Below are 27,717 nucleotides of genomic sequence, written 5' to 3'. Positions count from 1 at the left end.
ACAGTCAATGCACAGGGGAAAAGCAAATATAATGCCATTTTAAAAACAGCCAGCAATTGACATAAAGCTCATTCTCTGTTAAAATGGTAAGGTAAAGATGGAAACAGAGTTGAGAAAGCAACTCCTCTGCATTTCTACATACCACTACACAGAAAGTGGAACACAGTCATATTAGGTTTTATTTATATTAGCAAATTCATAGAATCATAAGTGTGATTTATTTATACTGATATGGTTTATTTTGTATTTAAACTAACGTAGATCACCATTATAACTTAGAGGAAACTTAAGGCAACCTCACACGCTGAGCTAACATCATCCTCATTGATGATGCTAGCTCACACTAACATTACACTCACTCTAAACAGATTATTACAAGTAGTACTTAAAATCTGTATTTTAGCTTTTGAGTGCCCAAGCGTGTTTAAATCAGGCTCACCTGCCTCCTCCTGAAGTTCTCTGCCCTCTTCCAATGAATCTCAGTAGACGTTAACAATATTTCTTTTCTCAAGAAAACTGAAAGTTCTTTAAAACATATAGTTAAAAATCGTTTCGTAGTCAGCAGATCACATATTAAGTAAACAGTGTTAGTGTGCAGTTTGACAGTACTTTGCAACATTAGGAGTCCTTTGGGAACAGGTTAGGAGTAACAACAGTCTATCACTGACAGTTCTACTCAAACCAGTCCAGCTGATACTGTCAAACAGCACGCATCTAGCAGCTCACCTAAACAAGCTCTCAGCAGTAGCAAAAATAGTAGGAGTTGAATCAACATCAACATTGACAGAAAGTGTTCAGAGAAAACTCCCGCCATTGGATGCTTCCCCTAAAGTTGAGCCACTTTCAGAATGGAACCCATATTAAAGCTAATTAGCAATTTACAAACAAATTCTTGCAGCTTCGAAGTGGAGGAATGACACACAATTCAGCTACCAGAGATGGGATCCCTATGTTTTGGGGAAATGACAAAGGACTATCAGTAACAAGTTTCTAACTGAGTAAAACGATTGTACATTACTTCTAAGTGGCTCTTCTGTTGGAAGCAGAGGATAGCAAAGAAATCAAAAATTCAGTTTTCAGATAAAAATATCCTATTTCGTTATCCACCTCATATGAATTACTATCATAAGCAATTTAGCATTAGAATCAGTAAGATCCATCCCTCATTTCCTCATTTCCTACCAGACTAAGAAAACAAGCAAACAAAATGGCATCAAAACATGAGGTAAGGAAGGAGGCCTCACATCTTGTATCTTCATTTCTGCCTGGATTGATATCCCCACAGAGGTCAAGACAAATGTGTATCTAATTTTCATCTAATTATTTTTGTTAACAAGCATGAACAAACACTACCTCACTAACTATATTATATAGTACTTAACAAACAATGTGCATAGATATTGCAAGGGACCTGTTTTGCTCCTACTAGTAGCACTGAAAAGAGAGCTGAGGCACACTGACTTGCATCTGTATAATTAGAAGAGATTAAGATTCCAAAGGATACTCTCAGGGCTTGGGGAGTTTTGGTTGGTTGGTTTTCTCCAGAAGTATCAGTATAGTCAATCGTTTGACATGGAGACAAAAAAATCCTCTGCTTCCAGGCAGATTTTACTTCCCATTTCTATGGAATGGGAAAAGTGAAGATCTGTATTTCCAACCCCAGTGTAGTCTTCTCTGAACTGCAAGTCACCCAGTTGTAAGCCCTGTGAACCTAAACATTTCCTGATTTGATCATACAGAGCTCAAAAAACCTCCAACCAAAAACAGAACAAAAACCCAACTCCAGAAATACTATGCCATCACTCAAAAATTAAAAAAAAAAAACAGAAAAAAAGAAGATCAGTAATTTTAATGTTCTCTAGCAAATACATATTTAATGGTGCAAGACTTTCAAAAGCATTATTCGAAGAAACAGTACAAAAATGTTCATAGGATTTTGGGAGCATTCACAAGCATACTATAAACTTGTAGCTCTAAAAAGCAAAGTTCAGAAGTGACAACAGCTGTCATAAGACATGGCCTCATTGGAATTAAATATATTAAAGCAAGGGGGATAATGGAAACCCCTGCATGGAGTCTCTGACTTCCAGGAGAATGTGAGGATTAATATATTAAAAAAAAAAAAAGAAAAAAAAAGAAAGAAAAAAAAATCTACTGTACCTCAGAGAAACTTAACTGGACAATCATTGAAACACACACTGGTTCACAATATTTATTACAATATATTGCTTTAGACCTGCCGTATTGTTAGTAAATCCAAACTACATTGTAAGAAACAGAAAAGTTACAGCATAAACCACATCTCTGCAAAAGGTATGCAATGAAGGTGAACAGAGGCACAACCTTAACTGTAAAAGAACAGTACAGTGAAGATCCTCATATGTGACTACAGTTTTTCTGGTAGCAGATAATGACGGTAAAAAAAAATCCAACTAACAATACTAAACATAAGATAGGTAAAAATCAGAGCAATACTGTTACATCTGTATATAAAGAATACAGGGCCTTGATAAATACCCTTCTTTCATTCTCAATGATCTGTAAACACAACTCTCCCAAATCATCTTCCCTCTGTACCTAAACTAGTATATAAAGATCTATACAGAATGTGCAAATTGAATACAAGTGTTTTTAGGCTCTCTTCTTCAAATAGAAGAAATACAAGATTAAAAACATTAACACCGTAGATTCCCTCTATCCAGCCTCTGCAGAAAGACATCAGTAGCAGTACTGCCCAAGACATCCAAGCACAGAAGTAGCAAAACACTAGACCAAGGAATCTATAAGAATGCATGGCATGTAACAACGTATATGAACACATGTGGAAAGGGAAAACACACAGAAGTATCCAGGGCAGGTATTAACAGAAGGGGTAAAGCTAACATACTGTACATCTGAGGTTTGCAGAATCTGCCACTAGTAACAAAGGTGAATGAGGATCCTTGTCAGCCTACAGCAGATCTGTTCCTTAAGAAGTGCTATGTAACAAAGGCTTAAGTAAACCTGTGAAGTTAGTAAGATCCCATTGCATCTTAGGCAGACAGGCTTTATTCCTTTACTTGATAACTAAGAAGTGGTATCTGGTAGCTACATGCCATGTGTTCCATACTACTTAATACATACATATTTATTAGTAAGTATTGCTAGGCTAGGATGTTGGGTGTCCAAGATCCAGTTTATTGGGCTATTTGCTACTGCTGTCTTTCATTACTGCTGATTAGATTCTTTCTGCACCAGCTAAACATTTTAATATCCCTAATACCAATTTGCTATAGATTAAAGTTTGTGGAAAAATAAATTAGACAAAAATATTACAGCCTATAAGGAGTATGCTACAATCCAGTTTTTGTAGTTAAAGACTTCTGGCCCAAGTGTAATTTAAGAACAGTACCAGCCTGAGCAGAACAGGCTTTTTCTAAAGCATTTAAAATAGAGACATTGAAATAGTCTGGATTTTACTTCAATGCTGGAAAGTGAACCAGAGACCGAAGAACTTTATATACACATACATCTCAAATATAGTCTAGAAGCTCAAGCAATAGCTATTTCAGTCCCTTTAGAAGCTGCTTACAGGTTCTTTGCTTTTTGGTATGAGTGCACATGTAAGCTGCTTCTTAGAATAGTCTCTGAGCTTCCACTCGTACTAAGAGTGACCATATTCAGTGCAAACAGCACACAAGTTAATTTTATTTACAGCTGTCAAACTAAAGTAAAGAAGAAAAAAATTAATGCTGACCAGTGGTACCTACTGTTTGCCTGGCTACCTCCTGTGGAACTTCTGCTTATCAGAAGGTCAGGTGATAACACACTGAACATCAATAAAAGTGTTCCCTTGGCCAGCATCTAGATACTCTTACTGGGATGAAGGTAAAATTAAATTTATTAACTCCAGAGATAGGCACAGCAGCCTTCTCCATCTCTAACACCTGCTGATCTCCATTTAATGCCAATATAGCTGCAAAGACTTTAGAGGACTTTTCTTTTTGAAGAACGCTAGAACTATTTACACACAATGCCAAATCACAAATTTTTTTACCTTAAAAGGAAAGGCTTACAGTAAAACTTGACTTCTGGTGAACACCTTAGAGTTGTCTGACAACTCATTTGCAAGGTTGGAGTGCAATAAAAGCTCACTGCTGGTCAGTTTCCATTCTTCTGCATCTGCGTATTGAGAGGTTCGATGTAGTTGCCAGCACTATAATGACATGGTTTAAAAAAGTCATTTTCTCCTAAGTCAGTATTGCCAGCCAGTAAGCATAGTCAGTCCACAGATACAAATGACTTCTATCCAATGTAGGACAACCTAGCAACAAGCCTCAAAATCTCAGAGGCATCAGCTTCTTAAGTCTCCACTTCTGAATTTCATGTGAATGTTGTAATTATTGACCTTGGCAACAAGGTCAGGTGTCCACTGTGTTGACTTCTTTGGAGCAGAAATAATGCACAACTATTGCATTAGGGTATCGGGCAAATGCACTATAAAGAGAACAGAACACAAAATCAACTTTCAATGCAAATAAACAGCTCACCCTCTTCAAACAACAGTATCTGAGTAGTGTTAGAATCCAAAAAGAAAAGCCTAAATAAAAGCAACATCTTCCTGTTTAAATTTCAGCCTGAACAGTTTATTGAAAGAACAGACAAAATAATTCACTTTTTGTGAGTGTGAGCATTTTCATTTCTACGGGCACGTTTTATTTGGAAGTTGCTATTAATAACCTTCAAAGACACTGTGACATGCTGACATGGCTCCCCTTCGAAGCCTTACTGAAATTCACAGTATTAGAGAAATCCTAGACAATCAAAAACAAATTCAAATTCTGATGCTACACACTAACAACAAAAACTTGAATATGCACAGCAGTAATTTAAGCCTGTGTTCATTAAAACAGCTTGAAAAAAAGAACTATTCCCTATCATTGTGAAAGCTACTGATATCTCGGAAAGGCTCATATCAACAAGAAAAAAAATAGATAAAGTAATTATGTGACATTTCATTGGAGTTCAGTAATTAGAAAAAAATACAAATAAAAGATTTGCATACTCTTCAAGTCTGTAGTTTCTTACTAGGGATGGTAGAAGAAAAAAAATTATAGGCCTCCAGACATCAAGTGAATCAGTTCTACTTTTAGATGTCCTAAGATTATTAGACTACAAAATGCAAATCACCTAAAGAACCACAAAGCTATCAGATATACAAAACCCTCACACACATGCATCTGAAGTTGAGATTCTTAACTAGAATTAAGAAGGATGATATAAAGAAGCAGGACCACTAGGCAGTGTTTTTACAAAATTTTCCAAATACAAGATGAGAAGTCACTTTCTGCCTTCTAGAGCTTTGAAGCAAGTAGTCTTAACAGTTTCTCAAGGGGTTTTATTTTGTTATGTTGAAAGCAGGATGAAACTCTTGCAATAAACTTCAGTGACTGAAGCTTTGATGTTTTCCCAACCACCCAGTTGAGTGATATAACTTCTAATTCAAACACTCCTCAGACGCCTCCTTCATAGCGCTGTTCTGTCAGTACATACATCCTGATTTGTGCAACACTTAATTTGCATAAGTTACCAGATTCATATTTGAGTGTTTCCCAGACTTTAAGGCATATGCTCTCACCTGTTACCGATCTTCTTTTTACATACAGTGCACACCTTCTCCTCTGTAATAATGCACTTCACTTGCTGATGCAAGATCCGCTCCTCCTGGACCTATAAGAGAATTAAAAAAAAAATTGCTCAAAAAGCAATGCCACACCACAGCTACCTTTCTAGTCTGGTAAAACTGAAGCCTGTATCAACATTTAATTTTCACTGGCTACCTCTACATTAGCAAGTTGCACAGCACAACAGAAGCAGATCTGCACAGCAGACCAGGTGGTACTGAAGACCCTATATCCACACTTCATGTATCCAGGGTCATGTATTCATGTATTCCAGGGTTTTACTTTAGACTAGTCTGGTCCACAGACTACGGCACTTCAACCGTTAAGGGGTGTTCTACAGAACTATGGAAGAGAATTGTCTGGTGTAGGTTATTTTAAATAAATACAGTCCATGTTCTCTGATATTATGCTGCAATGCACACTGGAGCACAGCAAGTCCAGAGATTCACTGCAAAAGCACATGCCTTATCCAAACTAAAATGCACTTGCCATCTCCTGAAAAGTGGATTTTCAGTCTACTTAGTGCACATATACTAATTTCAGGTGCACTACAGCACCATTTAGAGGATGTACATCCTGTAAAAAGGATACAGGTTATATAACTGTTGACCATCAGTTTTAAAACTCCATTTCAATAAGTGACAGGGGATGGGTACTTACCCTCAGAAACTCAGCATGGAGAAGATTCTTGAGCACTTGATTAAATCTTTTCTTCTGGGCATTTTCTTCAAGGACCTTCTCTAGGAAGATTCGAATCTCGCTAATTTGTGTGTTTGCTGGAAGTAGGTTTATTGCCTAGAGCAAAATATACTTGGTCAGGAAAAATTAAAAAAAAAAACAAACAAACAAAAAAACAAACAGAACAAAAGAGAACAGATTTTCACATTTAGCTTGATGCTGTTACAATCTGTTCACGTGCCTACGCCGGTGCCCTTTGTATCTACAAACAGTACAAACCGAGTACTTACAAGTGTTCCTTACCTTGGTGGTGTCCAGTTTGCTGTGATGTAGCTCCAAAACCTGTAAAGCAGCCTGCAGATTGGCTTGAGGCTCCAACACTTCCATCTTGATTGGCCCCAGGCAATGAACACTAGGTGGGGAGAGATACATCCGGAGCAGAGACAGATAGACCTATTTCACATAAAGGAAAGACTCTGAAACCATCACATTCATCCACAATTGATGGTATTGGTAGAAAATGATGATGGTACTAGCACGTTGTCATTCAGAATTCTAAATTGTTCAATTAAACAGCTTTTACCTTAAAACAACAAAAAAAGAAAAATACCAAAGCTGTTCAAGGCCTTTTAAGACTTGCATTCTACACTAAAGTTTTTCCATAAAAGCAGTTACCTTTTAATCACGCCTCCTATGCATATTTGAACTTATTTACCATCTTTAGAAACCAATACATCACTGTTTTTTACCGTTAGTTTTTCTATGGATGTAACTGGAATAAGAACACCAGAGTATTTTAGCTTTTCTTGAACATTCCAAGTGCTTATACATAGGTTCCTGTCCACCTACACTAATCTGAGAAATCTATACAAAGCATAAACTTTAAACTCCCTAGCATGGCATAAACAGTCCAACTAATACAACCTCATAAATCAGGAGGACTGCAAAGATAAAGCTACTTACATCTTTGTTGCCATCTTTGTTTCTGTCATAATGTTTATGGCAGTAGCTAGAACAGAGAAGAATCAAGTGAATTGCAGGGAAAGTTTTGGAACCCAGAGAATCAGTCACGAGAAATTAACATGTTAATGCTTAGATTGCTGAGGCAAACCAAGTTAGGTGACCTTACATCCAATTCTGATCAGTTAGACAAGATTACATAACAAAATGAAGCTGTTCATTCTGCATCACAATGTTCTCGAGAAAAGGGAAGTTTTGTGCAAGTCTCCCACTCCCAATCAACTTACAAAATGTTCGAACAGAAACTGAATTTAATTCAGTTGCAGGGAAAAAGAGTCGGTCTCCAATCAACATAACGTAGCACAGAAGTATATATGTAGATATACATAATTACTGTATACATAATTAAGTCCGAATCACAAGAAAAAGGTGTTCACTAGTGTACCAGGGTTAAGTGTTTTCTAATAGGCATTTCCTGAAACTATCCGCAAAAATAGCTCGGTTGAACAGTGTTCAGATACATTGTTCAGATACGCCTGTCAGCATTGGTTAATTATATTCTCACCCAAGTACTTTCAGATTCACCCAGAAGGTTCACTGACACAATACTTCTGGCAAAGAGCCATATCTTTACTAAAGAGGATCATGCTAACTGGAAGAGCTTAACTTTATATTTGGTCCAGAGAGTGCCTCTCACAGAGAAGGGAACCAAAACAACATGCGCAAGTTCTCAAGCTAAGGACTGGTGGAAAGTCCTATCTGACAAGGTGGAAATGAAGAACATCAGTGACAACCAGATTGCTCTAGACTAAAGCACAATGACAGAAGATGATGGAAAGGTCAACCTCAAGGGGATTGTATCATTATCTGTAATACATATACCTGGAAGAGCCCAAATCAAGAAATGTGGAAACCCAGAGGATCGCAAAAGCTTACAGTGCTCTTGCTCTAAACACAGCAAAATTTCACTACACATCCTATCCACAGGGCAGTTAGCAAACTAAGCCTTGTGAAAAACAGAGACCCTTACTTTTCAGCCATTTTCGTGTCCTTCAAAATATGAACATAAATAAAGAGAGCTTGCTCATGCTTTCCCATATGGCCCAAGAGCAGAGCACGTTCTTCTAGGAGACCTAGGGACAGCATGAAGGATTAGTCAACAGCTACACAAAGAAACAAATAAGCTCCAGACTAACAGAAGGAACTATAAATTACAGTATGAGCATAAATGAAAGTTACGTTCTGACTAGATGCCTGTTTGACAGTAGTCACAGTACAAACTTCAAATCTGTTGAGCAATTCAGGTTCATCTGAAAGTTACGACAAACATTTAAGAGTGATGGGAGACATCATACGGTCTTAGGCCAGCAGTTACAAGAATCCTGCGGAGACTGGGAAAGACCCAGTTGTGCCAGTCAAAACAGAGTTAGCATGCACACCAGTGGCATATAATTCAAATCTATCCATCTTCTCTGTCTTTTGTTAGCACGATTCTGTAACAAATTAGAAATTTTTGCTGTACAATGCAACAGTTAGGCTTCAGCTAGCCCATGGAAACCGAACTCACCATCAAAGGGGAAGTCACTAATTAGTCGACCAGGTTCATAGCAGCTAGACTTCTCAAGAAAAAGCAGCAGCTTTTTCCGGTACTCTCCCAAGTCTCCTCCTTCCTCCCCAGCAGGCACTGGCATTTTATCTATATGGAAGAAAAAGGAACTTAAGTTGAGGTATTACACAGATGAAGGTAACAAAAATAGATTGTTATGAGGAGGAACCAAAAGCTCTTGTATGGGCTGAGAATCAGATGCACCTGGCTAAATTATCTCAGCTCCCCAGAACACATTAAGTGCCTGGCTAGAGAATAGATACAGTTATTCAAGACCCTTCCCTACCCGTAATACCCAGAATTCAGGTAGCAGTAGCTGCCATTCCATCATGAAGAAAGTGTCATTTGATCCTCCAAGATTTCTACAAAGACAAGAAACTAGACTTCCCTATAAACCTGTAACTTTTGTAGTCCCAATTCCTTCATTGCTTAAGATATCATCTGGATATGAACAGTGAAGGCTTACAGCACTATGCTATGAAGCCTACCCTGTGTTGTTCTATTCCCCTAGTCCTCCCACCAGAAAAGGCTGAGCATACCTGTAGGGAAAGAACTGAGATATTCTTTCATTAAGCCCTGCACTTTCTCACAGTACAGCTGGATGAGACAGTTGTGAAAATCTGCACCAGTTTCTTCCCAGACATGGATGATGTGTTCCTATAAATACATGTTTAGGTTCAATTACAGATACTTCCTCTGGAATGTGATATGTTATAAGCAAGCAACAGTTTCATGCTTCCTTTTACCAAGCTTGACTTCAGGATTTCATATTTTTGAGTCCCACTCTGCTTCCTCTTAATTATTTATTTGACAGCATCGGGCTCCAAAGCCAGGAGAATCAAAGTCGTACATGTACCACACTGTACTGAATGTAACGCACTATTACAGATTGAGTTCTTACCAGATAAGGAATAGCCAAGCTCTTAAAATTTTCTATCAAGAAACCAAGCACTTTGTCTCGTGGCAAAGCTTCCACTTCAGGGAGGTCTTCTGTAAATATCTGCCAAACACAATTTTATTCACAGAACAATTATTTTTAAATCTAAGCAATGTAGCATATTTTCTATGAGGCACAGAAACTCAGCATACCATCATATGAGTCCAAGAAATAAGTGCATGAAGTATGAAAAATCCAAACAGCTTAGTTAGGCATCTAGAAGCTATGTCACATCTCAAAGGAGTAACAAACAAGTCCACTGTTGCCCTAGGCAACACACTTATCCTTTTCTTCTACAATATCCATCTCCTCCCAAATACAGGTAGTCAGTTTTATAAACAAAGAAGAAATGGAAAATAAGAAAGGCAAATTTTCAATTGTCATTTAAATATACAATCAGGCTCTTGCACAAAAAGTGCAACACCAACATCATGTTGCAGTAGATAGCTAGCAATCCTCGTATGTCTTAACATTAGAAACAGTAGTTAAAGTATCCCACGAACAGAAAACCAGAAGAAAAATTGAAAGGCTCTCTTCCTCCAAGTACCACTAAGCATATCACAGTACTGAATACAGACAATACAAATTATACCTTTCATTGGATTTAATAATGATACCTGGACTCTCTCAGATTTTTTTTTAATATTACAGATCAAAGAACATTACAGGTTATTATCTAGTTGTCCCCATTACATACACTGCATTAAGAGTCTAAACAGCAAGGCACCTGTTTCAGCCACACTTACCTTCAGCCCATCTTCTGGAAAATCTCTTAGCACCCAGACAGAGTAGGAGAATACCAAGTGTAAGTTCTCTGTGCCTGGAACAAAAAGCAGCAGTTAATGTTAAATTCATAAAGATTTACCTACTCACAGCACAAGCAGATGCTTTCAGAACCAACAAAGCTCCACTTACAGGAAGAATCATTTCTGATGAAAAATCATGCATTCCAGGCTAAAGCCCCAGTTTCATTACTTCGCAAACAATTCCCAACAGGAAAGAGCATTAACTCAGTCAAAAATCAAGCACCACAGAATTTAGATAGTTGATAACTATAGCAAGCTCAATTGTCTTAAGATTAATTGTCTTGTATGGTATGAACAGCTTCCACCTCAGGGGAACAAATCTTCTACTATACTAGATTGTACCAGACTCACTGAGAATATTAAATAAAGGAGAGTACAACTTATGGGAGTTAAGTTCTGCTTTAGAACAAGAGACAAAGAAAAGTCTAACCGCTTCTAAATGAGAGATCAAATAGATCCTTTCTAAAGCACTGATCAAATCTAGGTGCCTTTGCTGAAATCATGACTGAATCACCAAATCATAAAGCTATAACCTACTCAAACCCTCAAGATAGCAGAGGAAAAGAAGGAACTCACCAAGTAACTATCTGAAAGTTTATAGATCAGCATACTAGAAGGTCAACATCAAATCACACCACATAACAAATCAACAGGCTCCCTCGGCAGATGACATTCAGCTGCATGGGGATTTCCACTGAAGGTGACAGGCAAGGGTGTTTTGTGCGGCTAGAATTAAAGCACACACTGAACTTTTAAACATTCTCAGCAACAAACCCCTAGTTCAAATGGGAGATGTAATAGGAAGAGGTTCTACATAAGACTATTTGAAACAGATAAGGAATTGTGTAATACAGAAAACTATCTACTGCCCAGTCAAATACACCATTCTCCCTGTGGCAAGTTCAGCACAGACAAGAACACGGACTGAGTTTTTGACAGGCATGGCCAGCCACGCAATTAACAATTAGGAATTGCTTAGGTGCAATAAACAGGAAGTGTTTGCTTTGTCAATGCACAGCAAGGGTCAAATTCAAAGCAGTAACGCATATTTGATGATTTAAGAGACCACAGTTACAAGTCTGGAGAAAATTCTCTTTATTTAATTACCAGAGAACTACTCAGAACATTTCACTACACACTCAAAAACCTACAGACAAGAGATGACTAAAGAAGAATTACTTCACTTAGAACAGAAGTAAAAACAACTAAAAATACATCCTGTGTAATAAAAAAAAAAGTGATTTAGATTAGAAATCGAGAACTACTGAAGACTCATCAAAGGGAGAGCACAGGTAAAAATTTGTTAAAACCTAGTAGTATTAAAAGCTTTTATCACCTTAATTAAGGGTCTAATCATGGCAGAATGGGCAACACAAGAAAAAAGGATGTGTCACACCTCTGCTATTTATTTTCGGGGAAAAACAAGCTGTGAATGACACTGTAAAACATTCCATTTAAACATTAAGTTGTTGGGCTGTGTCAACTAGATTTCATTACCCTTAAGTCAACAAACCCAAATAATCTTTATTTGTTTTGAAAAAGTTGCACAAGAAACACATGGGAAAGCTGTTTTTTCAGAAAGCCCTGGAATAACCAAGAAACTCCAGAAGATTTGAAGAAATCTAACGACATACCAAGATTTCAGAAGAGCATTACAGACAACTTGGATAATTATAGGTCTTAAGTGTCACCAGTCTCAGGTAAGACAAATGAATAGCTGACATAGATCAGTCAAGATGAATTTAAAGTATAAAGATGACTTTTTTTTTTTTTTAAAGTAAAATTAAGTTTGTTTTCTAAGGCAGTACTGTGTCTAGATTTCTCTAAGACACAAAGAGCATAACCAAGTGACAACAATGAATAAGAAGTATAAGAGATGCACATGGCACAAACAGAGAAGGTCTCAATGCCACTGTAAGGAATGAATTATTATTGAAGAAACATGCTGATAACAGAAGCCAGAAGGAATTTAGCAGAGCAGTAAAAAAAATAAATAAAATAATAAAAAGAAAAAAAATCACACTTTGCCAACAGTGTAAGACTAAGAGAAGAACCAAGATACTCCCCCACACACAAACCACTGTGTATGGTTTATCAAACTAGCAGTGTGATTGCACTGTGCATTTAGAAATAAATATTTTATTGAATGGAGAGAACTATTCTAAAAAATAGCAAACTCCCAAAAAAAGAACATGGCAGTTCACAATGAATAGTCGGACAAGCAACTTCCTGATGTGATTCTGCAACCAGCAACTAAATCTGTTAGGTCATAATCTAGATTTAGCTATACGTAGAAAACAATTTTATATAACATTCTTCATTTCAGCTAAGTCACCAGGCCCAACAACTGGAAGTTAAAATTTCATCTGGAAAGTCTAACTCGAAAAATCATCACTGGAACAGAACACAAAATGTTATAGCATATTCTCTACCAACGGAATTTTTTTTTTTTTTTAAATCAGAAATAGGGGGTATTCTCCAAGGAGAGATACTCAAGTTTGAACAAGACTCTCCTGAACTAATACGTTAACGCTTGCATTATGCAGGAAACCATACTAGACGACAAGGGTTATCTTTTAGCCCGATAGTCTACAGACAATTACTGAACAAAAGAAAAAAAAAGCCAATACTGCTAAGCCCAAGAAGAATAAAGACATCTTGAAAAGGAACAATGTTTTAACCAGCCTCTACTCCACACCTACCCAAATGCTGCAGATATTGCACTGTCCTCTCATGACCCTTCAAAGGTGAGTTGGCTTTCTTCGACTGATCCACCAATACCTGTAATGCTTTCAGAAAAACAAAAAGGTTAATTCTGCTATAACCAGATGAGTATCATTCCCACTTGAACCACAAAAAAGCACATTTTTTACTGTCTCACTACCAGCAGAGAACAAAAGAAAGTTTTGTTTTAAACACACAGCCAAACACATAACAGGAACAAAGACAGATTTAACCACAAGATCCAGAAACAAAGTACCTTCTGAATCCTGCCTGCTCAGTCAAGACAAGTTAAAATTCAGACTAGGACTGCATGTGCCTATTCCCTCTCTTCTCCCCACTCCAACCTCATACCTACCTTTCTCATGCAGGCCCTTCTTCTCATACAATATTATCAGCTCACTATATTTGTGTGCCTTCTTTAGTACATGCTCACTCTCTTCAATATGGCAGTGATTGTTCTCCAGACGTAACAATGGTGCCACCAGCGCTACATTTGTCTGCGAGCAAAAATGAAAGCATTCAAACATTTGTCTAATGTGCACCTAAGCTCATGGGACCCTCCCCCTTCTCACTGGAACCCAGAGAAAAGTATACGTCTTATAGCACAAGAAGTGACAATTTAACACCTGGTAGCAAGTCCTGTACACTTCCATCATTTCATGAGACAGAAGAAAACAATATATTAGAGCTATTCCCTTCCAGAATAGGGGCCACCTTTGAAAACAACCTTGGCAGCAAGGTTTAACAAGAGGCAGCCACCCAAAATGGACATGCCTGCTTTGTTCCATGAAACGGCTTCCTAACCAATGAGGAAACTAGCTAAGACCACAGTTTCACAGATCATTTTTAGACCAGAGTGAGACAGTTTCATGAGAACTTCTAAAGTAGCTTCTTATCCTGCTCAAGTTTTTCAGACTGAACTCCTGACAAAGTTTATATTATAAAGCAAAGGCTTCTAGGACATGCAGAAACTCACATGGAGGTAACACTTTAACAGGGTGGTATCAATGATTTGTAGCAGCTTCTTTTTGGATTTGATCGTGGGTGTTCCTTCCATGAGGGGTGAGGTACTGGACTGATGGTCAGAATCATTTAGCTTCTTTACCAGCTGACTTCTTTTCTGCAGGACATCAAATGAAATTTTAACAGGAAAGGTCCACAGATTTCTCCATCCCATTCCCAGAAAATGGAATTCACCAAGAAAAAAAAAAAAGACTAAGTTAAAATAATTTAATAACTTATTTTACCAATTTACTCCTCGAGATTTTTGTTTGTTTCTATACATTGAACACATCACCTTCCCAACCACATGAAGGCATACATATTTATTTTGCAAATTTATAAGTTTTGTAAGATTTCCAGAGTCTTGAAAAAACAGGTAACAAGAAATTCGGTTAACCTGAACAGAGATATTTTAAAGAAATCTGAACATTCAAAACATTTGAAACATAATTTAAGTTTTGAATTACTGTGCACGCAAAAAAAAACCCTACTTCAGACACAAGCTTCCTTTTAGTCAAGTCAAAAGGACATCAAAACAGTTCAGAAGCCAGTCGTAACAGAAGAAAAAGACAAGAAGTTATGGGACCCACCACATCCTGTGCCACTTTCTCTAATGCATGCTTTTGGACCATCTCTTGGATAGAGTGCCCTCCACAATAGTCACCAAAAATAACAAACAATCAAGAGCCCAAGTCCTCTTCATAGGGCTACTAAAAATAAAACAGTGCACTCAGATTCAGATTTGTCCAGAAGCAAGTTTTGTCCAGTCCTCACTGTCACATGGGATGTCCTCCCCATATCTGTGACACATCTTGCATCTTTTAGTTCTCCTGCAGGAGCTGCTGCCATAGAGTTTCCAACTGTGAAGACAACCTATTAAGGACAGCCTGACAGAGATGAAGTAAGTGTACTGCTTCCTGCACATCACTGCAATTAACCAACACAGTATGTTAAAACTGAATAACACTGCTCTAAAAACAGACGTAGAAGCACTCACTTGAGTTAGGTAGTCTATGAGAGCTAAATGTGCCTTCTCCAGCTCTGCCCCAGAGAGCCCTGGCAGGGGGTTGGGGTACTGTAGCTGTTTTCTGTAATCTGTAGGCAGGAGGTCAGGGTACAGACCCATCACATGAGTGGGATCTAAGCAAAAAAACAACCAGTATTAGTAACTGTGCATGACACATTGCTTTTACAAACTCTTAAACGTACATAGCCTTTGAGCAAGGTTAGCTTTCCAACACAGCTGTTTGTAGTCAATTTGTATGTCCATGAGGTTCCAGATAAGGAAAAGGTGATAAAAACAAGCCAGAAGAGCAAGAAAAAGACCATTTCAAAGTCCAAGCAGAACAAGTTCCAAACTGTGCATCTGTCACACTTGCAGGACAAGCCATTATTATAATCCTTTTATTGTTCTTTTTGCAGAGTCACAACATTATCAACTCTGATAGTAGGACAGGATTTCTAGGAACAGGCAATGTTTTAAGAGAAGATTTACTGAGCTTCCAAACAGAAGACAAGGACAGCCACCCGTAACTAATGAGCATCCATTTTCATGGAGTTTAAGCAAATTCAGAATTACTGTCCTCAAGTTTAAATTCAAAGTATTTTGAGCTCTCAGTCCTTTCATCATAATTTTTGAAAGTAAATATGATGCTAAGTGTCATCAAGAAAAGTAGGTTGCATATTTTAGATTACTAATAGTTCTAGGTTCAAATGCAAAAACAACTCATTGTCACCAATAAAAGCATGTCAATATTAAGCACTATTCTATGGTACAGTCCAGTCTTCTGGTGGTCTTCCACTATTGCTGCTATGAACCAGATGAATAGCATCAGAGTCTATTTTGATTTCCACAACCACGTAAGTTTCCTAGCTTCAGCAGCCTGGTCCATCAAACAGGAAACCAGGTTGACGGTCCTTAGTTTGCTTTGCTCAGAGTCCAAGGATTTAGGTACCTCAGACGTTCCTTACTTCTTATTCCAAGATGCCCGTAGGCTTTTGTTCCCTGCTGAAACCCTCAAACTTCAAGGGTTTGTGTACACGGTATGCACACTGCAAAATAGGCTACAACAGAAATGCATTCTTCTGCACAAAGAGAAAATGTATGATTTAGCCTAATTAACTTCAGTTAGTTCAAGTGAAGTACCATGAACAGGTTCACGAAGAAAGAATAAACAGCCACCTAGGCTATTTCTCATTCACAGGGAGCCAGTCTGCCAAAGGCAACAGTTTTTTAAAACTAAAAAAAGAGAAACGGTCTGTGAACTTCATTTCATCTCTCCTAACCCAGGTATCTCAAGGCCAGCCCAAGCATTTACCTGTACCAAGCTTGGCAAAAACTTGCATGGATTCATCAAAACGCTTCTGGCAGAAGAGGTTGAAGGCAAAGAGGTTCTTAATGTGATGAATTTGTTGTCGCTTCTCACTGTCTGAATCATCTTTCATTTCCTACACAAACACAAATTGATGAATATGAAAAACTCTTGGGCCTCATAAGTGAGAATGAAACACTGTAGAGAAATAACAGGAGTATTGTCTTTTGAGGAGACTAAGAAATCCAGAAGCTTGTCATATTCCAAAAAAACATAACCTGCCAAGAACAAGCATATCAGAAGTCAATTCTCAAATATTATGTTCATTGTACTACTGACATAATCCAAAAGGTTTGAACAGCTACCTCCCATTATCCATATATTCACTACGCAATAGCACATCTTTACTGATTTGCCTTTTAAGGTATTTTCACATTAGCAATGCAAAATGAAATGAATTCATATTAGTGAAATCCCAGCGAAATTTAGGGGGGAAAAAAATCCTGAAACATAAAATCCTAAAACAGTACAAGCAACACGATTAAACATACCAATTCAGCACCTCTAAGAAAAGATTATGTTTCAAGAATAACATGGAGGACTACTACAAACACTCCTCGTCATCTGACAAAACAAAAAAACCACACAACTCCCAAGCAAAACCATTTACAAGCAGTCTGAAGACTTGGAAGTCCAGCTGGCTTACAAGTCTGCAAGAAGGCAACTGACTAAACATCTGGGAGGGGTAACACTTTGCACAAGAGAGGACATCCCAAAACCTAAAACCACAATAGATCAATATGGAAAACTGGCAACAAAAAAACAAAAACTTAAGAGTCAAAACCCACTTAAGAGTTTGTCAGTTCGTGCAAAGCTGACAAGTACGGAGGTTAAACTCTTTGGACTAGCTACAGTCAAGCAGTAGGCAAACATCCTTTTACATGCTTCTGTACTGCTGCAAAAGTGCTTTCCACCTTGAATCAAAGAGATAAATACTTACTGCCAACTGCAAAGCCAACTCAAACTGCTTGTCTTGTAGAAGTTGTTGGATCTGAGTTGCTATGGAGACTGGAATGAGCCGCCAAACAAAGTGATTACTTGCCACATATATAATATTTGTGCTGGAAAGAAGACAAAGGGTCAGCTACCAAGTTCCAGCACTGAGAAAGAAGCAATACTCCATCTGAAACAAACAATGCTGGTTAATACACATATTGATCAACCAGCTGCAAGGGGAGCTTGAACAATACCGCAGAGAAGGAAGGAGAAAAAAACATCTCCAGTGATTGGAAATGTCCAAAGACCCTTAGCTCTATCATTTACTTCTCAGGGTGCGGCCTCTATCCTTCTGCTCATAAAAGACAAAGGACTTCTTCAATGCTACTTCTTAAGCCAGGAGAGTCAGAAAAGCTGTTCCGTTCTCAGACAGTTTTTCAAAGTGCTACCACACCCAGACATCTTAACAGAAGTAATAATCAGTTTTACATAATACCCGCCAGAGGTGATGAAGCGTGGTCTCTGCAGCTCAATACTCTGTACCAGCAACCGAGGTTCAAAAGTGCGGATCTCCACATACCTTGGCAGAACAGCAATAATGTAGGGAGGCTGGTGTTCTGTTTGTGAAACAGGTCAAAAATTTAAGTTAATCTTTCTCAAGTATACCTTGAAATGAGCCATAACTCAAAGCAAGGGTTATCCTTCAAAATTTTTTTCCTTGAAATGTGTCCTTTTTTTGCTTATTAATCAAGGAACTCAATGCCTGAGAATGACAGCAATGTGCTAATAGAATACTGCAAAGCTTTTTGTTCCTCTTTCAAGACAAGAAATTTTTCTGGCATTTGACTGCTCAGAAAAGCTGGTGCTCTGTCACCCTGCCTTATATTTCAAACCTTATCACTTTATAAAGGTAGACAATATGCCTATTTTCTGAAAAGGAGAGAGGCATGCAAACCAGGAGTAAAGGAGTGACAGAAACAGAAATAAACGAATGCAACTATTCGCACTTGGAAAGTAAAACCTGGAATACTCAAGAATTGTCACACTCAGAACCCAGCTAGTTTCTAAATACTAGGAATGTAACACACAATTGTGATCATCATATGACAGACTGAAGAAAAAACTAGTGCTCGTTCTCACCCATGGCTATAGGAATATCTGTCCAGTTCAAGGCACATTTCTGGGTACAGATCCCTTCTTCATTTAGCACTACAGTTAGATCATCTTGGCCAACTGCAACTTTTCCATCTGCTACAGGGGCTACCAACGGTTCTAGCTGCTTGCCTGTAGGAAATAGTTCTTTGATGGATCCTTTGCCATCCACCTAGGACAACAATAAAAGAAAAAAACCCATTGTTCAATATAATGCATATTTCAGAACTGCAGAAGACCAAATGTCTGAAAGCCAAAAAACTAACTGCATGGCAGAGGGATTTACAACTCAGGCTAATCATTAAAAGGACAAGTGCAATTTTAAAGATTAACAAGAAGAAAGTTTCTGGATACCAACATTTCTCTTGCTCGTACATCATTCAGATATAAAGCATTAATATTATCTACTTTGCCTGAGGTAGTGTATACCTCTTACTGTGACAGTAGCTGAGCACATAGTGCATATAAGCATTTAAAATGCATAGCACAGTAACACCACCAACGAAAGTGTCCAAACATCTCTTTGTGTAACCTCAGGATTTTACAATAAGGGCAAAAGCCAACTATAAAGGCAGAAAAAATTATCAAACATAGCTGCCAAATGAAGCAATTCTAACTAAAAGCACAATTCGGTGAAGGGACCAAAAAAGAAAAAAAAATGGTTAAGTTGCACTGTCTGTCAAATAATAAGATCATCTTTGTCTTCTTTCTTTTTAAAGATGTCTCCTTTCTTAATACATTAAATAACAAGCAAACTGAGCTTACAGACTGCTTCTCAACCAAAACATATCTTTTCCAATGTCTTTTTTCTATAATAGGTTCAAACACCAGTTTCAACAGTGATAAGGAGAAAAAAAATCACTTCCTGACAAAAAAATCAGTTTAAAAAAAAAAAAAACCACTCAAAGTTGTCCTTTTCAAAACCACATGCAGCAGGAGTACAAGATACAAGTACAAGATATTTTTCGTGTTTCACAACTAAATCCTTAAGCATAAGAGCAGCCTACGTAGCGTCTATTGTGATTCAAGTGTCCTTACACATCCTGTTCCAAAGCGCAGTCTTACCCGTATCAGATAATAGTCCCTCTTGAAACCAACACAGATGGAGTTTTCACACCATGCCATAGACTTGGGTACATCAGGTACACTGAAGTCCCCCTGAAAATACAACGGAAAAACAAGTAAAAATGGCTGTTACAAGAAGCAGCAGAAAGAAGTCTAATCTGGCATCACAGAGTGTAACAGGCAGCACTGTGCTGACACCATGTTTCCTGGCATATCCACCCAACTTCTCCTGGTCAATGAATGGCAGTATTAAACTAAAGGCTAGACTCATGCACAAGAGAAAGGTGTGCTTTGAATCAACTGCATAACTTCCTAAAAGACCAGCTTAGCTGAACCAGTAGAAATATGCAGAAAATTATTCTTTTTTTTTTTAAATCATTATTCTGATATTCAGAAGTGCAGTTCTCTGTGCTTGTTGTCAGTACCTACCTTCTGACATCCTGATATGCTTGGAAGCCTTTGGGTAGAAGGGGACCCACTCCCATAGCATTACCATTAAGTGTATGTTTATAGAGGCTGTTTGTGTTAACACATTTCACTGACGTACAAGCATACTGCAAGTGGAATGTTACAAGAATACAAAATAGTCTTTAGTTTGATTTATGAAACTGTATTATGCCATTATTTGCCATTTCAATCATCCATTTTCACCTTAATTTGCTGTTGCTTTGTTAAATCACTGCAGAACCAACAGGACTCAGTACTCTAAAGGCTAGCAATGCCACTGAGTGAGTAATGGGGAATCCACAGCAAGGAATAAAGAGCAAGTGTAGTCCAGAGTGAAGTATACTAGACCATAGAAACAGTCCAACTCACCTGTAGTTCATGAAATTCTCTGTCCTTCCAAAAATAAAGCTGTAGCTTCTTCCGTACTGCCACACACATTCTCAGCACGTCTTCCCCTGTACCTGAGTGCTGTGAAAAGACACAGGCATAAACACATTAATACTAGAAGGCTGGGAAGATGATACTAGGCCAAAAGAATCCTCAAACTGAAGCAAAGCTGTCAACTGAAGAGCAGCCTTATTCATCCATGCCAGAAGGGGTTTTCCTAAACAAGGTAGCATAGAGAGAAGGGAGATGGGGTACTTCAAAATCAAATGTGGTTAGATGACAGGGACTGTGACACCACGGAAATAAAAACAAAATTATAAAGCACTACAGATATACACACACCAAATAGAAGATCAGGGCTGGGCGTATAGCTTTCCACATAAGACTAGGATAAACAGCTCGAACTCTTTGCAATATAGGAGAGGGGAGGAAACGGAACACCACAAAGAACGTGTTATACTGATGGATGAAAACATTAATAGCTATGTTTTAGATTCTAGCCTGTTGGGAAAGTTTCCTGACTAGAAATACCAGCAAATCCAAGTGCCCATATAAAACGATAAGACATTTTGGAATGACAGAACTTAAATGTGCTTTAAAAGACATAACTAGTCTTAAAACTTAGAAAGCCTAGGTAATTATTAAAAGAGATTTAATACTTAGCTCCCATGAGGTGAAGATATTAAAGTATTGAGGAAGGATACTAAACTACCTCTTCTGGTTATGAATAAGGTTTCTGAATAACATAGGTAGGCTGAGAAACTCACTTGGATAGAAATGAGTCACTTTATAAACAACAGCACATTAGAAAAGGATTGCTATACCCTATGGAACTACGGCCTGAATCAGCCGTAGTTGCCCAGAGATTGCCCGGGCCAATACAGTTTAACAGAAATGAAGATGTAACAAAAACAGTGATGGAGATGCTTGGAGAAGAGAACCACTGAAGTAGCACATTAGCAATGTAAGGGAAGGGAATGGCTTTTATATTGAAGAGAACACTTCAAAAAGAGACCTTCAAAGTTCACACGATAAACGTTCACAAAGAACACAGGATAAAAATGCCTTAGAGTTTTGTATCAGAAAGTGAAAGGCTACAGTCTTAACAGGCATCTTACAGAGGACAAGAAGGAAATTAAAATGCCTACATTAAAGTTCATTACCTTAACTGAAGCTCCTACATCCATAATTAGGTACTAATGCCCAAGTAGCTTGCACATAACACTAAATTAACAAACCAACTTTTCCCAGCAACATAAAAAATGTATCCTTATTACAAAGCAGTAAGGGTATCTGTGCCATTGTGTTCTTCCTCTTACCTGAAGATCACAAGTGAAGAGAGATGCACCTTTTGCCTTGGAAACTGTAGTGATTTGTTGAAATGTCAACAGGTCATGCACATAAATGTTATTCTCTGTTTTAAACAAAATTCCAATTATTGTTCAGTATTTAACACATGTAGAGCTCATCGTTAATTCAAACAAATTATCACAGTTTATGCTTACAGAAGAAGAACTTGTGAAAGAAATTAAGACTTGCAAGAAAGGAAAATGAATGTTTTTCCAACAACTGAAAAATGAGTGTTGATGCACAGGAATACATGATGATAAATGCCGAAGAGAAAACTACCGCCAGCTTTGGCAAAATTACATGAAGAAACTGAGAACAGGTGCTAACTAAGCAGGGGAAGTAGGAATGAAAGGGAGAGCAGGCAAACCACAGCAGGGCAAGTTCACAATGGAAGATTGTTTGAACAAAGACCATTTTGAACTGGCTCCTGAAATTAGTGGGAAGTGAATAGCTGCAAGCGAACGGTGCTGTGGTCAAGTTTTTGTACGCACGAGGATGCAGGCAGAAGCAATCTACACATGCTGGAGTCTGAAGAGCTGGGACTTGGAGATCATAAAGAGGGGAGTAGCAACATAAGCAAAAAAAGACATAGGAAGATCATAAGGTTAAATAAATATAGTCAGAGTCAAGCAAATTTAGATCTTCCACAAGATAGTAAAAGATTGCCGTGCACATATAGGCCAACATTGGCGTAATGCATCAACGGCAAGTTTCACCCATCAAACAAGTTTGGACGATAGAAGTTTTATCCTCTATCATACAGTGCACACCCACACAAACACACACACGTATAAACTATACGTGAATTTTTAATCACAATAGTTAGTGTTAATACTTTGTTCTCCAAGCTGCTTTATGACAATCAAGTTGCTTCTCAGTCTATGCTGCATAATGCTTCCTCTGCAAAGTCAAAAAGCCTAAATCCTAGACAATGACTTTTCAACAAGACCACTATGCAGGCGTGTGGAAGGGGTGTCACATTCAGCCAAGTAACTGTACTGAGAAGAGTTCACTAAATATTAAAACATTTTTTCACTTACCTAACAGACTGACCAGAATTTTAAATTGGGAAACAACATGAATCTGAAAGAGAGAGTTCTATCAGACTACATTCACAAGCCAAACCTCTTACCGAGGCTTGATTACAGATAATTAAAAAAAACAAAACAAAACAAAAAAAAAAACCACACACCCTTACATACTTTTCAAATAATGAAAACAGCAAGGCAGCAATCCATACACTGCCTCCCCTCCAGGTATCGTAACCTCGTTCACAAATACCTAAGTTTTGCAAGCTAGCACACAGAGTTTGCAGCCTAAGTTTGTAAGAAAGCTTGGAATAAAGGATATGTACTAGTACAAATGTACATCTAAAGGATGTGCAGGGTGTTGCTGAAAGAGGCTACATAATCTTTTTTGAGTGCTTTCCTGAGTATGAATATAATAAATGAGTTAAAGTTCCCAAAAAAATGAAACACTAACAAGACTGCCTGAAAATTGCAACAGTTACTTTAGTTCTAAATTTCAACCAACAGGAATTACATTCATATTGTATAACCAAGAGTCAAACAATGCATCACAGTCTGTGGGTGTGGGTACTACCATCATTTTCACAAATATTCTCAGAGCAGCTAGAGGCTTACTGCAAACTGAAGTACTTCCATAAAATCCAGAAATCAACCAATAAAGTCCCAATTCTTAGCAGTCTGCTTTAGCAACCAAACCAAGCTTCTTCCTATTACAGGAAGAGGGAGTGGACTCAACCATCAGGCTGTGCTACCCCCAGAAGAATCTATAGCTTTGGAGACTTGGGTTAAACCTAGCACAGATTCCAGAAGCACATTTGACATTTCAAGATGTTTTAGCTGAAAACACAATAAAACTTCCCCCATGTCAAGAAGCTGTTATTTCCTACCTGTTGAATCTTTTTTGAGAAGTTCTTGTTGGATTTCTCCAGTGTCACTTCAAACCTATTGCAACCTACCAAAGAGATTTGAGAGAATATGTAAACTGAAGTTAGTTATCCTTAAATTTATAACTGAATACATCTTAAACTAAATAGAACACAGAGAATTACGAAATCAAAATCAGTCAATTAACACCAGAAGAATGACTCTAATATCTCTGTGCCATCTCTTAATAGCTAAAAGCATCAGGTGGTCTTCTACACAGCCAGGCAAAGATTTACATTACACTTCTTGTACTCTTCTGAGGACCTCATCAACAGTTAAAATTTTTGCCTTGCTGGGATTTTAGATTACAACATCTATTATTTAAATATTTTGAAACTCAGAGATACAAAGGTACCCAAAGATTTTATCTATCCCAATCAAATGTCAGCAACTTAAATTGCTAGGGAACACATCACTGCAAAGTAAACAAGGAATAAACACTGCACCACAAGGGTTTAAAAGGAGTTTTAGGGATAAAGACTTACAGACACTTTCTGATGACATAACCTCTCCTGGCACTGATGCAAAAAAGGGGGAGAAATTTACCATGTGAGATAAAACACTAATAACTCAGGTCTAGCATGTTCTGATTGGAATAGATAGCCTACAAGTTTCAGAAAGAAGCAAACTGAATTCAGCCTCAAAAACTCAAGTAGCTACAAATAAACATCCTTCCAAAAGCTGATACACTTGGCAACAGATTTTTTTTCCCTGTGCTATCCCACATAATACTACAACAGATTTTTTTTCCCTGTGCTATCCCACATAATACTACATTATTATGTTTAATAACATGGGTTTCTTCTACGTAACAGCAGATAATACGAAGTAGAGATCCGTTTAGTGAAAGCTAGTTGTAACTAAATCTACAAGTATAATAGCAGTCTTCGTGGAATCTCCAAAATAGACTAAGAACACTTATGACTGACTGTCCAAGAGGCAAGGAGAAGAGTACATATATCAGAGAACTAGTTAGGAGGGTTCCCCCTCTCCCATCCTGTGATGCCAATGAATAAAGCTTTCTTTTTTTTAACCGATCTACTAATCCAGTCTTTCATTAACAGATGACAACTATCAGACCTCTGACAACTAGCACAATGCACTGCTTTTGTCTAAGTTTATCTACGAGTATTGCAGTCACAAAAAGTACACTAATTTATTGTATGAAGATGTAACATACAACATTTAAAAACAGAAAATGGGCTGATATTACTTGCCATCTTTCTTATATATCTGATAAATGCTATGTACACTTCCACTAAAGATCTCATATAATATTCATTAAACTCTAGGCAGGAAAAATCAGTAATTAAATATATTTGTGTTAATGTCACTACAACCTCTAAAGCGCATGAAATAAAAATACCACCAAGTTTTTATGCTATTCTTAAAATCAACTTACCTATGTCTTTCTTGATCCTGTAAAGAAGAAGATGCCCTTGTTTGGTACCGACAAGGAGCCATTCCTCTACAAAGAGTAGGGAGAAAAGAGTCTAATCGGTATCAACGAAGACTACTCTTCCCATCTCAGTTACATTTATCAGAACACCAGGAAGCTTCCTTCAAATTCCTAACAGGGGTTTATGCTGCAGCACATGCATGTTTCACCAACATCTCTCTGGTAGAAGTGCTAAATAGTAGCTTTCATTCTTGGGTGATGATCTCCAGGAATCAAGCAGTAAAAATGAGACTACAGCTTAGACATTACTTCCTACTTGTTCATAAGAAGGGAGAGGAAGAAGCAATTGCATCTTTCATACAAGTAAAAAAGGCAATAAACTATTTTTCAGACACTGACTATCTCCCAGAGAAGAATAATGCTATTTAATGGGAAAAAAACATCAAGCAAAGAAAAAAAAGAAAAGTAAGCACAGAAATTACATTAGGAGTATTAAGAGGTTTTTTAATAGTCAATTCTTATAAAAACTTCATGAAGGAGTCCACTATGCCTGAAAGAAACTCTGGCAGGTTATCTTAAATTGCATTTGAACTGCTTGGAGACCAAAGAATCACTTAGGATTTACAAAAAAATTTTTATATGTGTACATATATAGGTGTATATATATATAAACCCTGTGGTAGAGGGTTTCAGATATGCTCAATTTATAGCATACAAAAGTCATAGAACCTTTATTTGGTCATTAAACTTGCCTGAGGTTCTTCCTCCCTGAGGAAGATCATATAAGAAACAAGCACAAAAGAACATTTCTTTCTAGAACCAGTACTTTCTCATTACTGAACTACTTGTATGTTAATAAAGTCTTGTTTCCTGGAAGACCTTTCTCCCAGTATTTGGTAGAAAAGCTGTAGGACCAGAATTACAACTCTTTAAAAGCAAATATGCTTCATGGGCTGTTTTGGCTTTTTTGTACTGCAGCAAAAGAAGTGCTTTCAAAGAGACGAGGATAAAGGCCTCACCACAGAAATAAACAATGTTCACATCTTCTCTACTACACAACTCTAGCATAAACGACCCACGTTTAAATGTGGCAGTACCACTCAAGCTATAATTTTGCCCTTAAAACAGATTAAACGGATCATCGATCCAGAGAGTCTGGGATTTTTTTTAATTACTCATCTTCTCCCACAACACCGCATCTGCTGGACGCTGCTCAGACAGCCTGAAAAGCCGTACCGCCGCGAACAGCGAGTAGGGCTGATCCGAGACCAAAACCCGGCAGGCGCGGACGCCCAAAAACGCAACCGACGCTCCTGCACGGCGCTAACACCGGGGAAAGAGTTTAACGCGAGGCCTCCAGAAGCGCAGCCTCAGCACTCCGCAGGCTCCCCGGCGCAAGGCCGGGCAAAAGCCGGGCGCGTTTCTGTCCGCTCGCCCCGGCAGCCGCGGGCAGGCGGCCCGGGGGCTCCCTCGCCCGCCCGCGCAGCCCGCGCAAGGGCCCCGGAGGCGCGGCCCGGCCCGGCCCGGCCGCGACGCTCACCCCAGGCCGCCAGGCAGTCGATCTGCAGCGGCAGCTTCTCCAGGATCGGCACGTGCTCGAAAGCGTCGTGCATGATGGCGGCGGTGTCTCGGGGCCCGTGGCGGCACCGCGCCCGCCGACCGGGAGGAGGCAGCCAGCGGCGCGGGGTGGGGGGGCGCGGCGGGCGGCCCCAAGGGAAGCGTCGCCGCCCGGCCCGCTGCGCCCACCCTTTCCCGGCAGCCCCCGCGCCGCCCCGCGCCGCCCCCCAAGCCCTCCCGGGGGCAGGCCCCGCCCCCTGCGCGGAGTGGGTGGGTGGGGCTTCTGTCGGCCCCGGCCCCGCCCCCGCCGCCCCTCCCACACGGGCAGGAACAGTGGAGGCCGACGGCCCGGAACCGCCGCGCGCAGGCAGGGTGCGGCCCGGAATGAGATAACCTAGAACCTCTGCGCGCGGGCAGGTTGCGGCCCGGAACGAGGCAACCCGGAACCGCCGCGCGCGGGCAAGGTGCGGCCCGGAACCAGACAACCCGGAACCGCCGCGCGCGGGCAAGGTGCGGCCCGGAACCAGACAACCCGGAACCGCCGCGCGCGGGCAAGGTGCGGCCCGGAACCAGACAACCCGGAACCGCCGCGCGCGGGCAAGGTGCGGCCCGGAACCAGACAACCCGGAACCGCCGCGCGCGGGCAAGGTGCGGCCCGGAACCAGACAACCCGGAACCGCCGCGCGCGGGCAGGACACAGGCCGGAAGGGCTGAGCTCGGCGTA

General features: G+C 39.2%; 1 protein-coding gene across 1 annotated transcript; it reads right to left on the bottom strand.

Annotated features, from left to right (window-relative positions):
• Positions 1–1,830: 1,830 nt before the first annotated feature.
• On the bottom strand, positions 1,831–27,226 carry VPS39 (VPS39 subunit of HOPS complex). The gene is made up of 25 exons (XM_026095712.2): positions 26,977–27,226; positions 25,440–25,505; positions 24,001–24,065; positions 23,126–23,168; positions 22,055–22,149; positions 20,718–20,816; positions 19,902–19,994; positions 18,825–19,008; positions 18,181–18,301; positions 17,689–17,809; positions 16,695–16,824; positions 15,374–15,516; positions 14,351–14,494; positions 13,730–13,871; positions 13,353–13,439; positions 10,591–10,664; positions 9,809–9,907; positions 9,447–9,564; positions 8,869–8,997; positions 8,332–8,434; positions 7,305–7,350; positions 6,645–6,794; positions 6,324–6,458; positions 5,618–5,709; positions 1,831–4,476 (listed from the first exon to the last, which is right to left on the bottom strand). The coding sequence occupies exons 1-25, from the start codon at positions 27,047–27,049 to the stop codon at positions 4,401–4,403; spliced, it is 2,628 nt and encodes an 875-aa protein (XP_025951497.1). The 5' UTR covers positions 27,050–27,226; the 3' UTR covers positions 1,831–4,400.
• Between the last annotated feature and the right edge of the window lie 491 nt (positions 27,227–27,717).

This window comes from Dromaius novaehollandiae, chromosome 5 (assembly GCF_036370855.1).
Source record: "Dromaius novaehollandiae isolate bDroNov1 chromosome 5, bDroNov1.hap1, whole genome shotgun sequence".
Taxonomy (NCBI): domain Eukaryota; kingdom Metazoa; phylum Chordata; class Aves; order Casuariiformes; family Dromaiidae; genus Dromaius; species Dromaius novaehollandiae.
This window is presented reverse-complemented; position numbering and strand designations above follow the sequence as displayed.

Bases quoted from the DNA above. Each gene is read 5' to 3' on its own strand.
- VPS39 (XM_026095712.2), bottom strand. From the start codon at position 27,049: ATGCACGACGCTTTCGAGCACGTGCCGATCCTGGAGAAGCTGCCGCTG. The intron at 19,995-20,717 runs GTGAGTTGGACT...TTGTATTTTCAG, and splicing joins GAGAATTTCATGAACTACAG to GGGGACTTCAGTGTACCTGA. The intron at 13,872-14,350 runs GTGAGTTTCTGC...TTTTGCTCGCAG, and splicing joins TGTTAAAGTGTTACCTCCAT to ACAAATGTAGCGCTGGTGGC.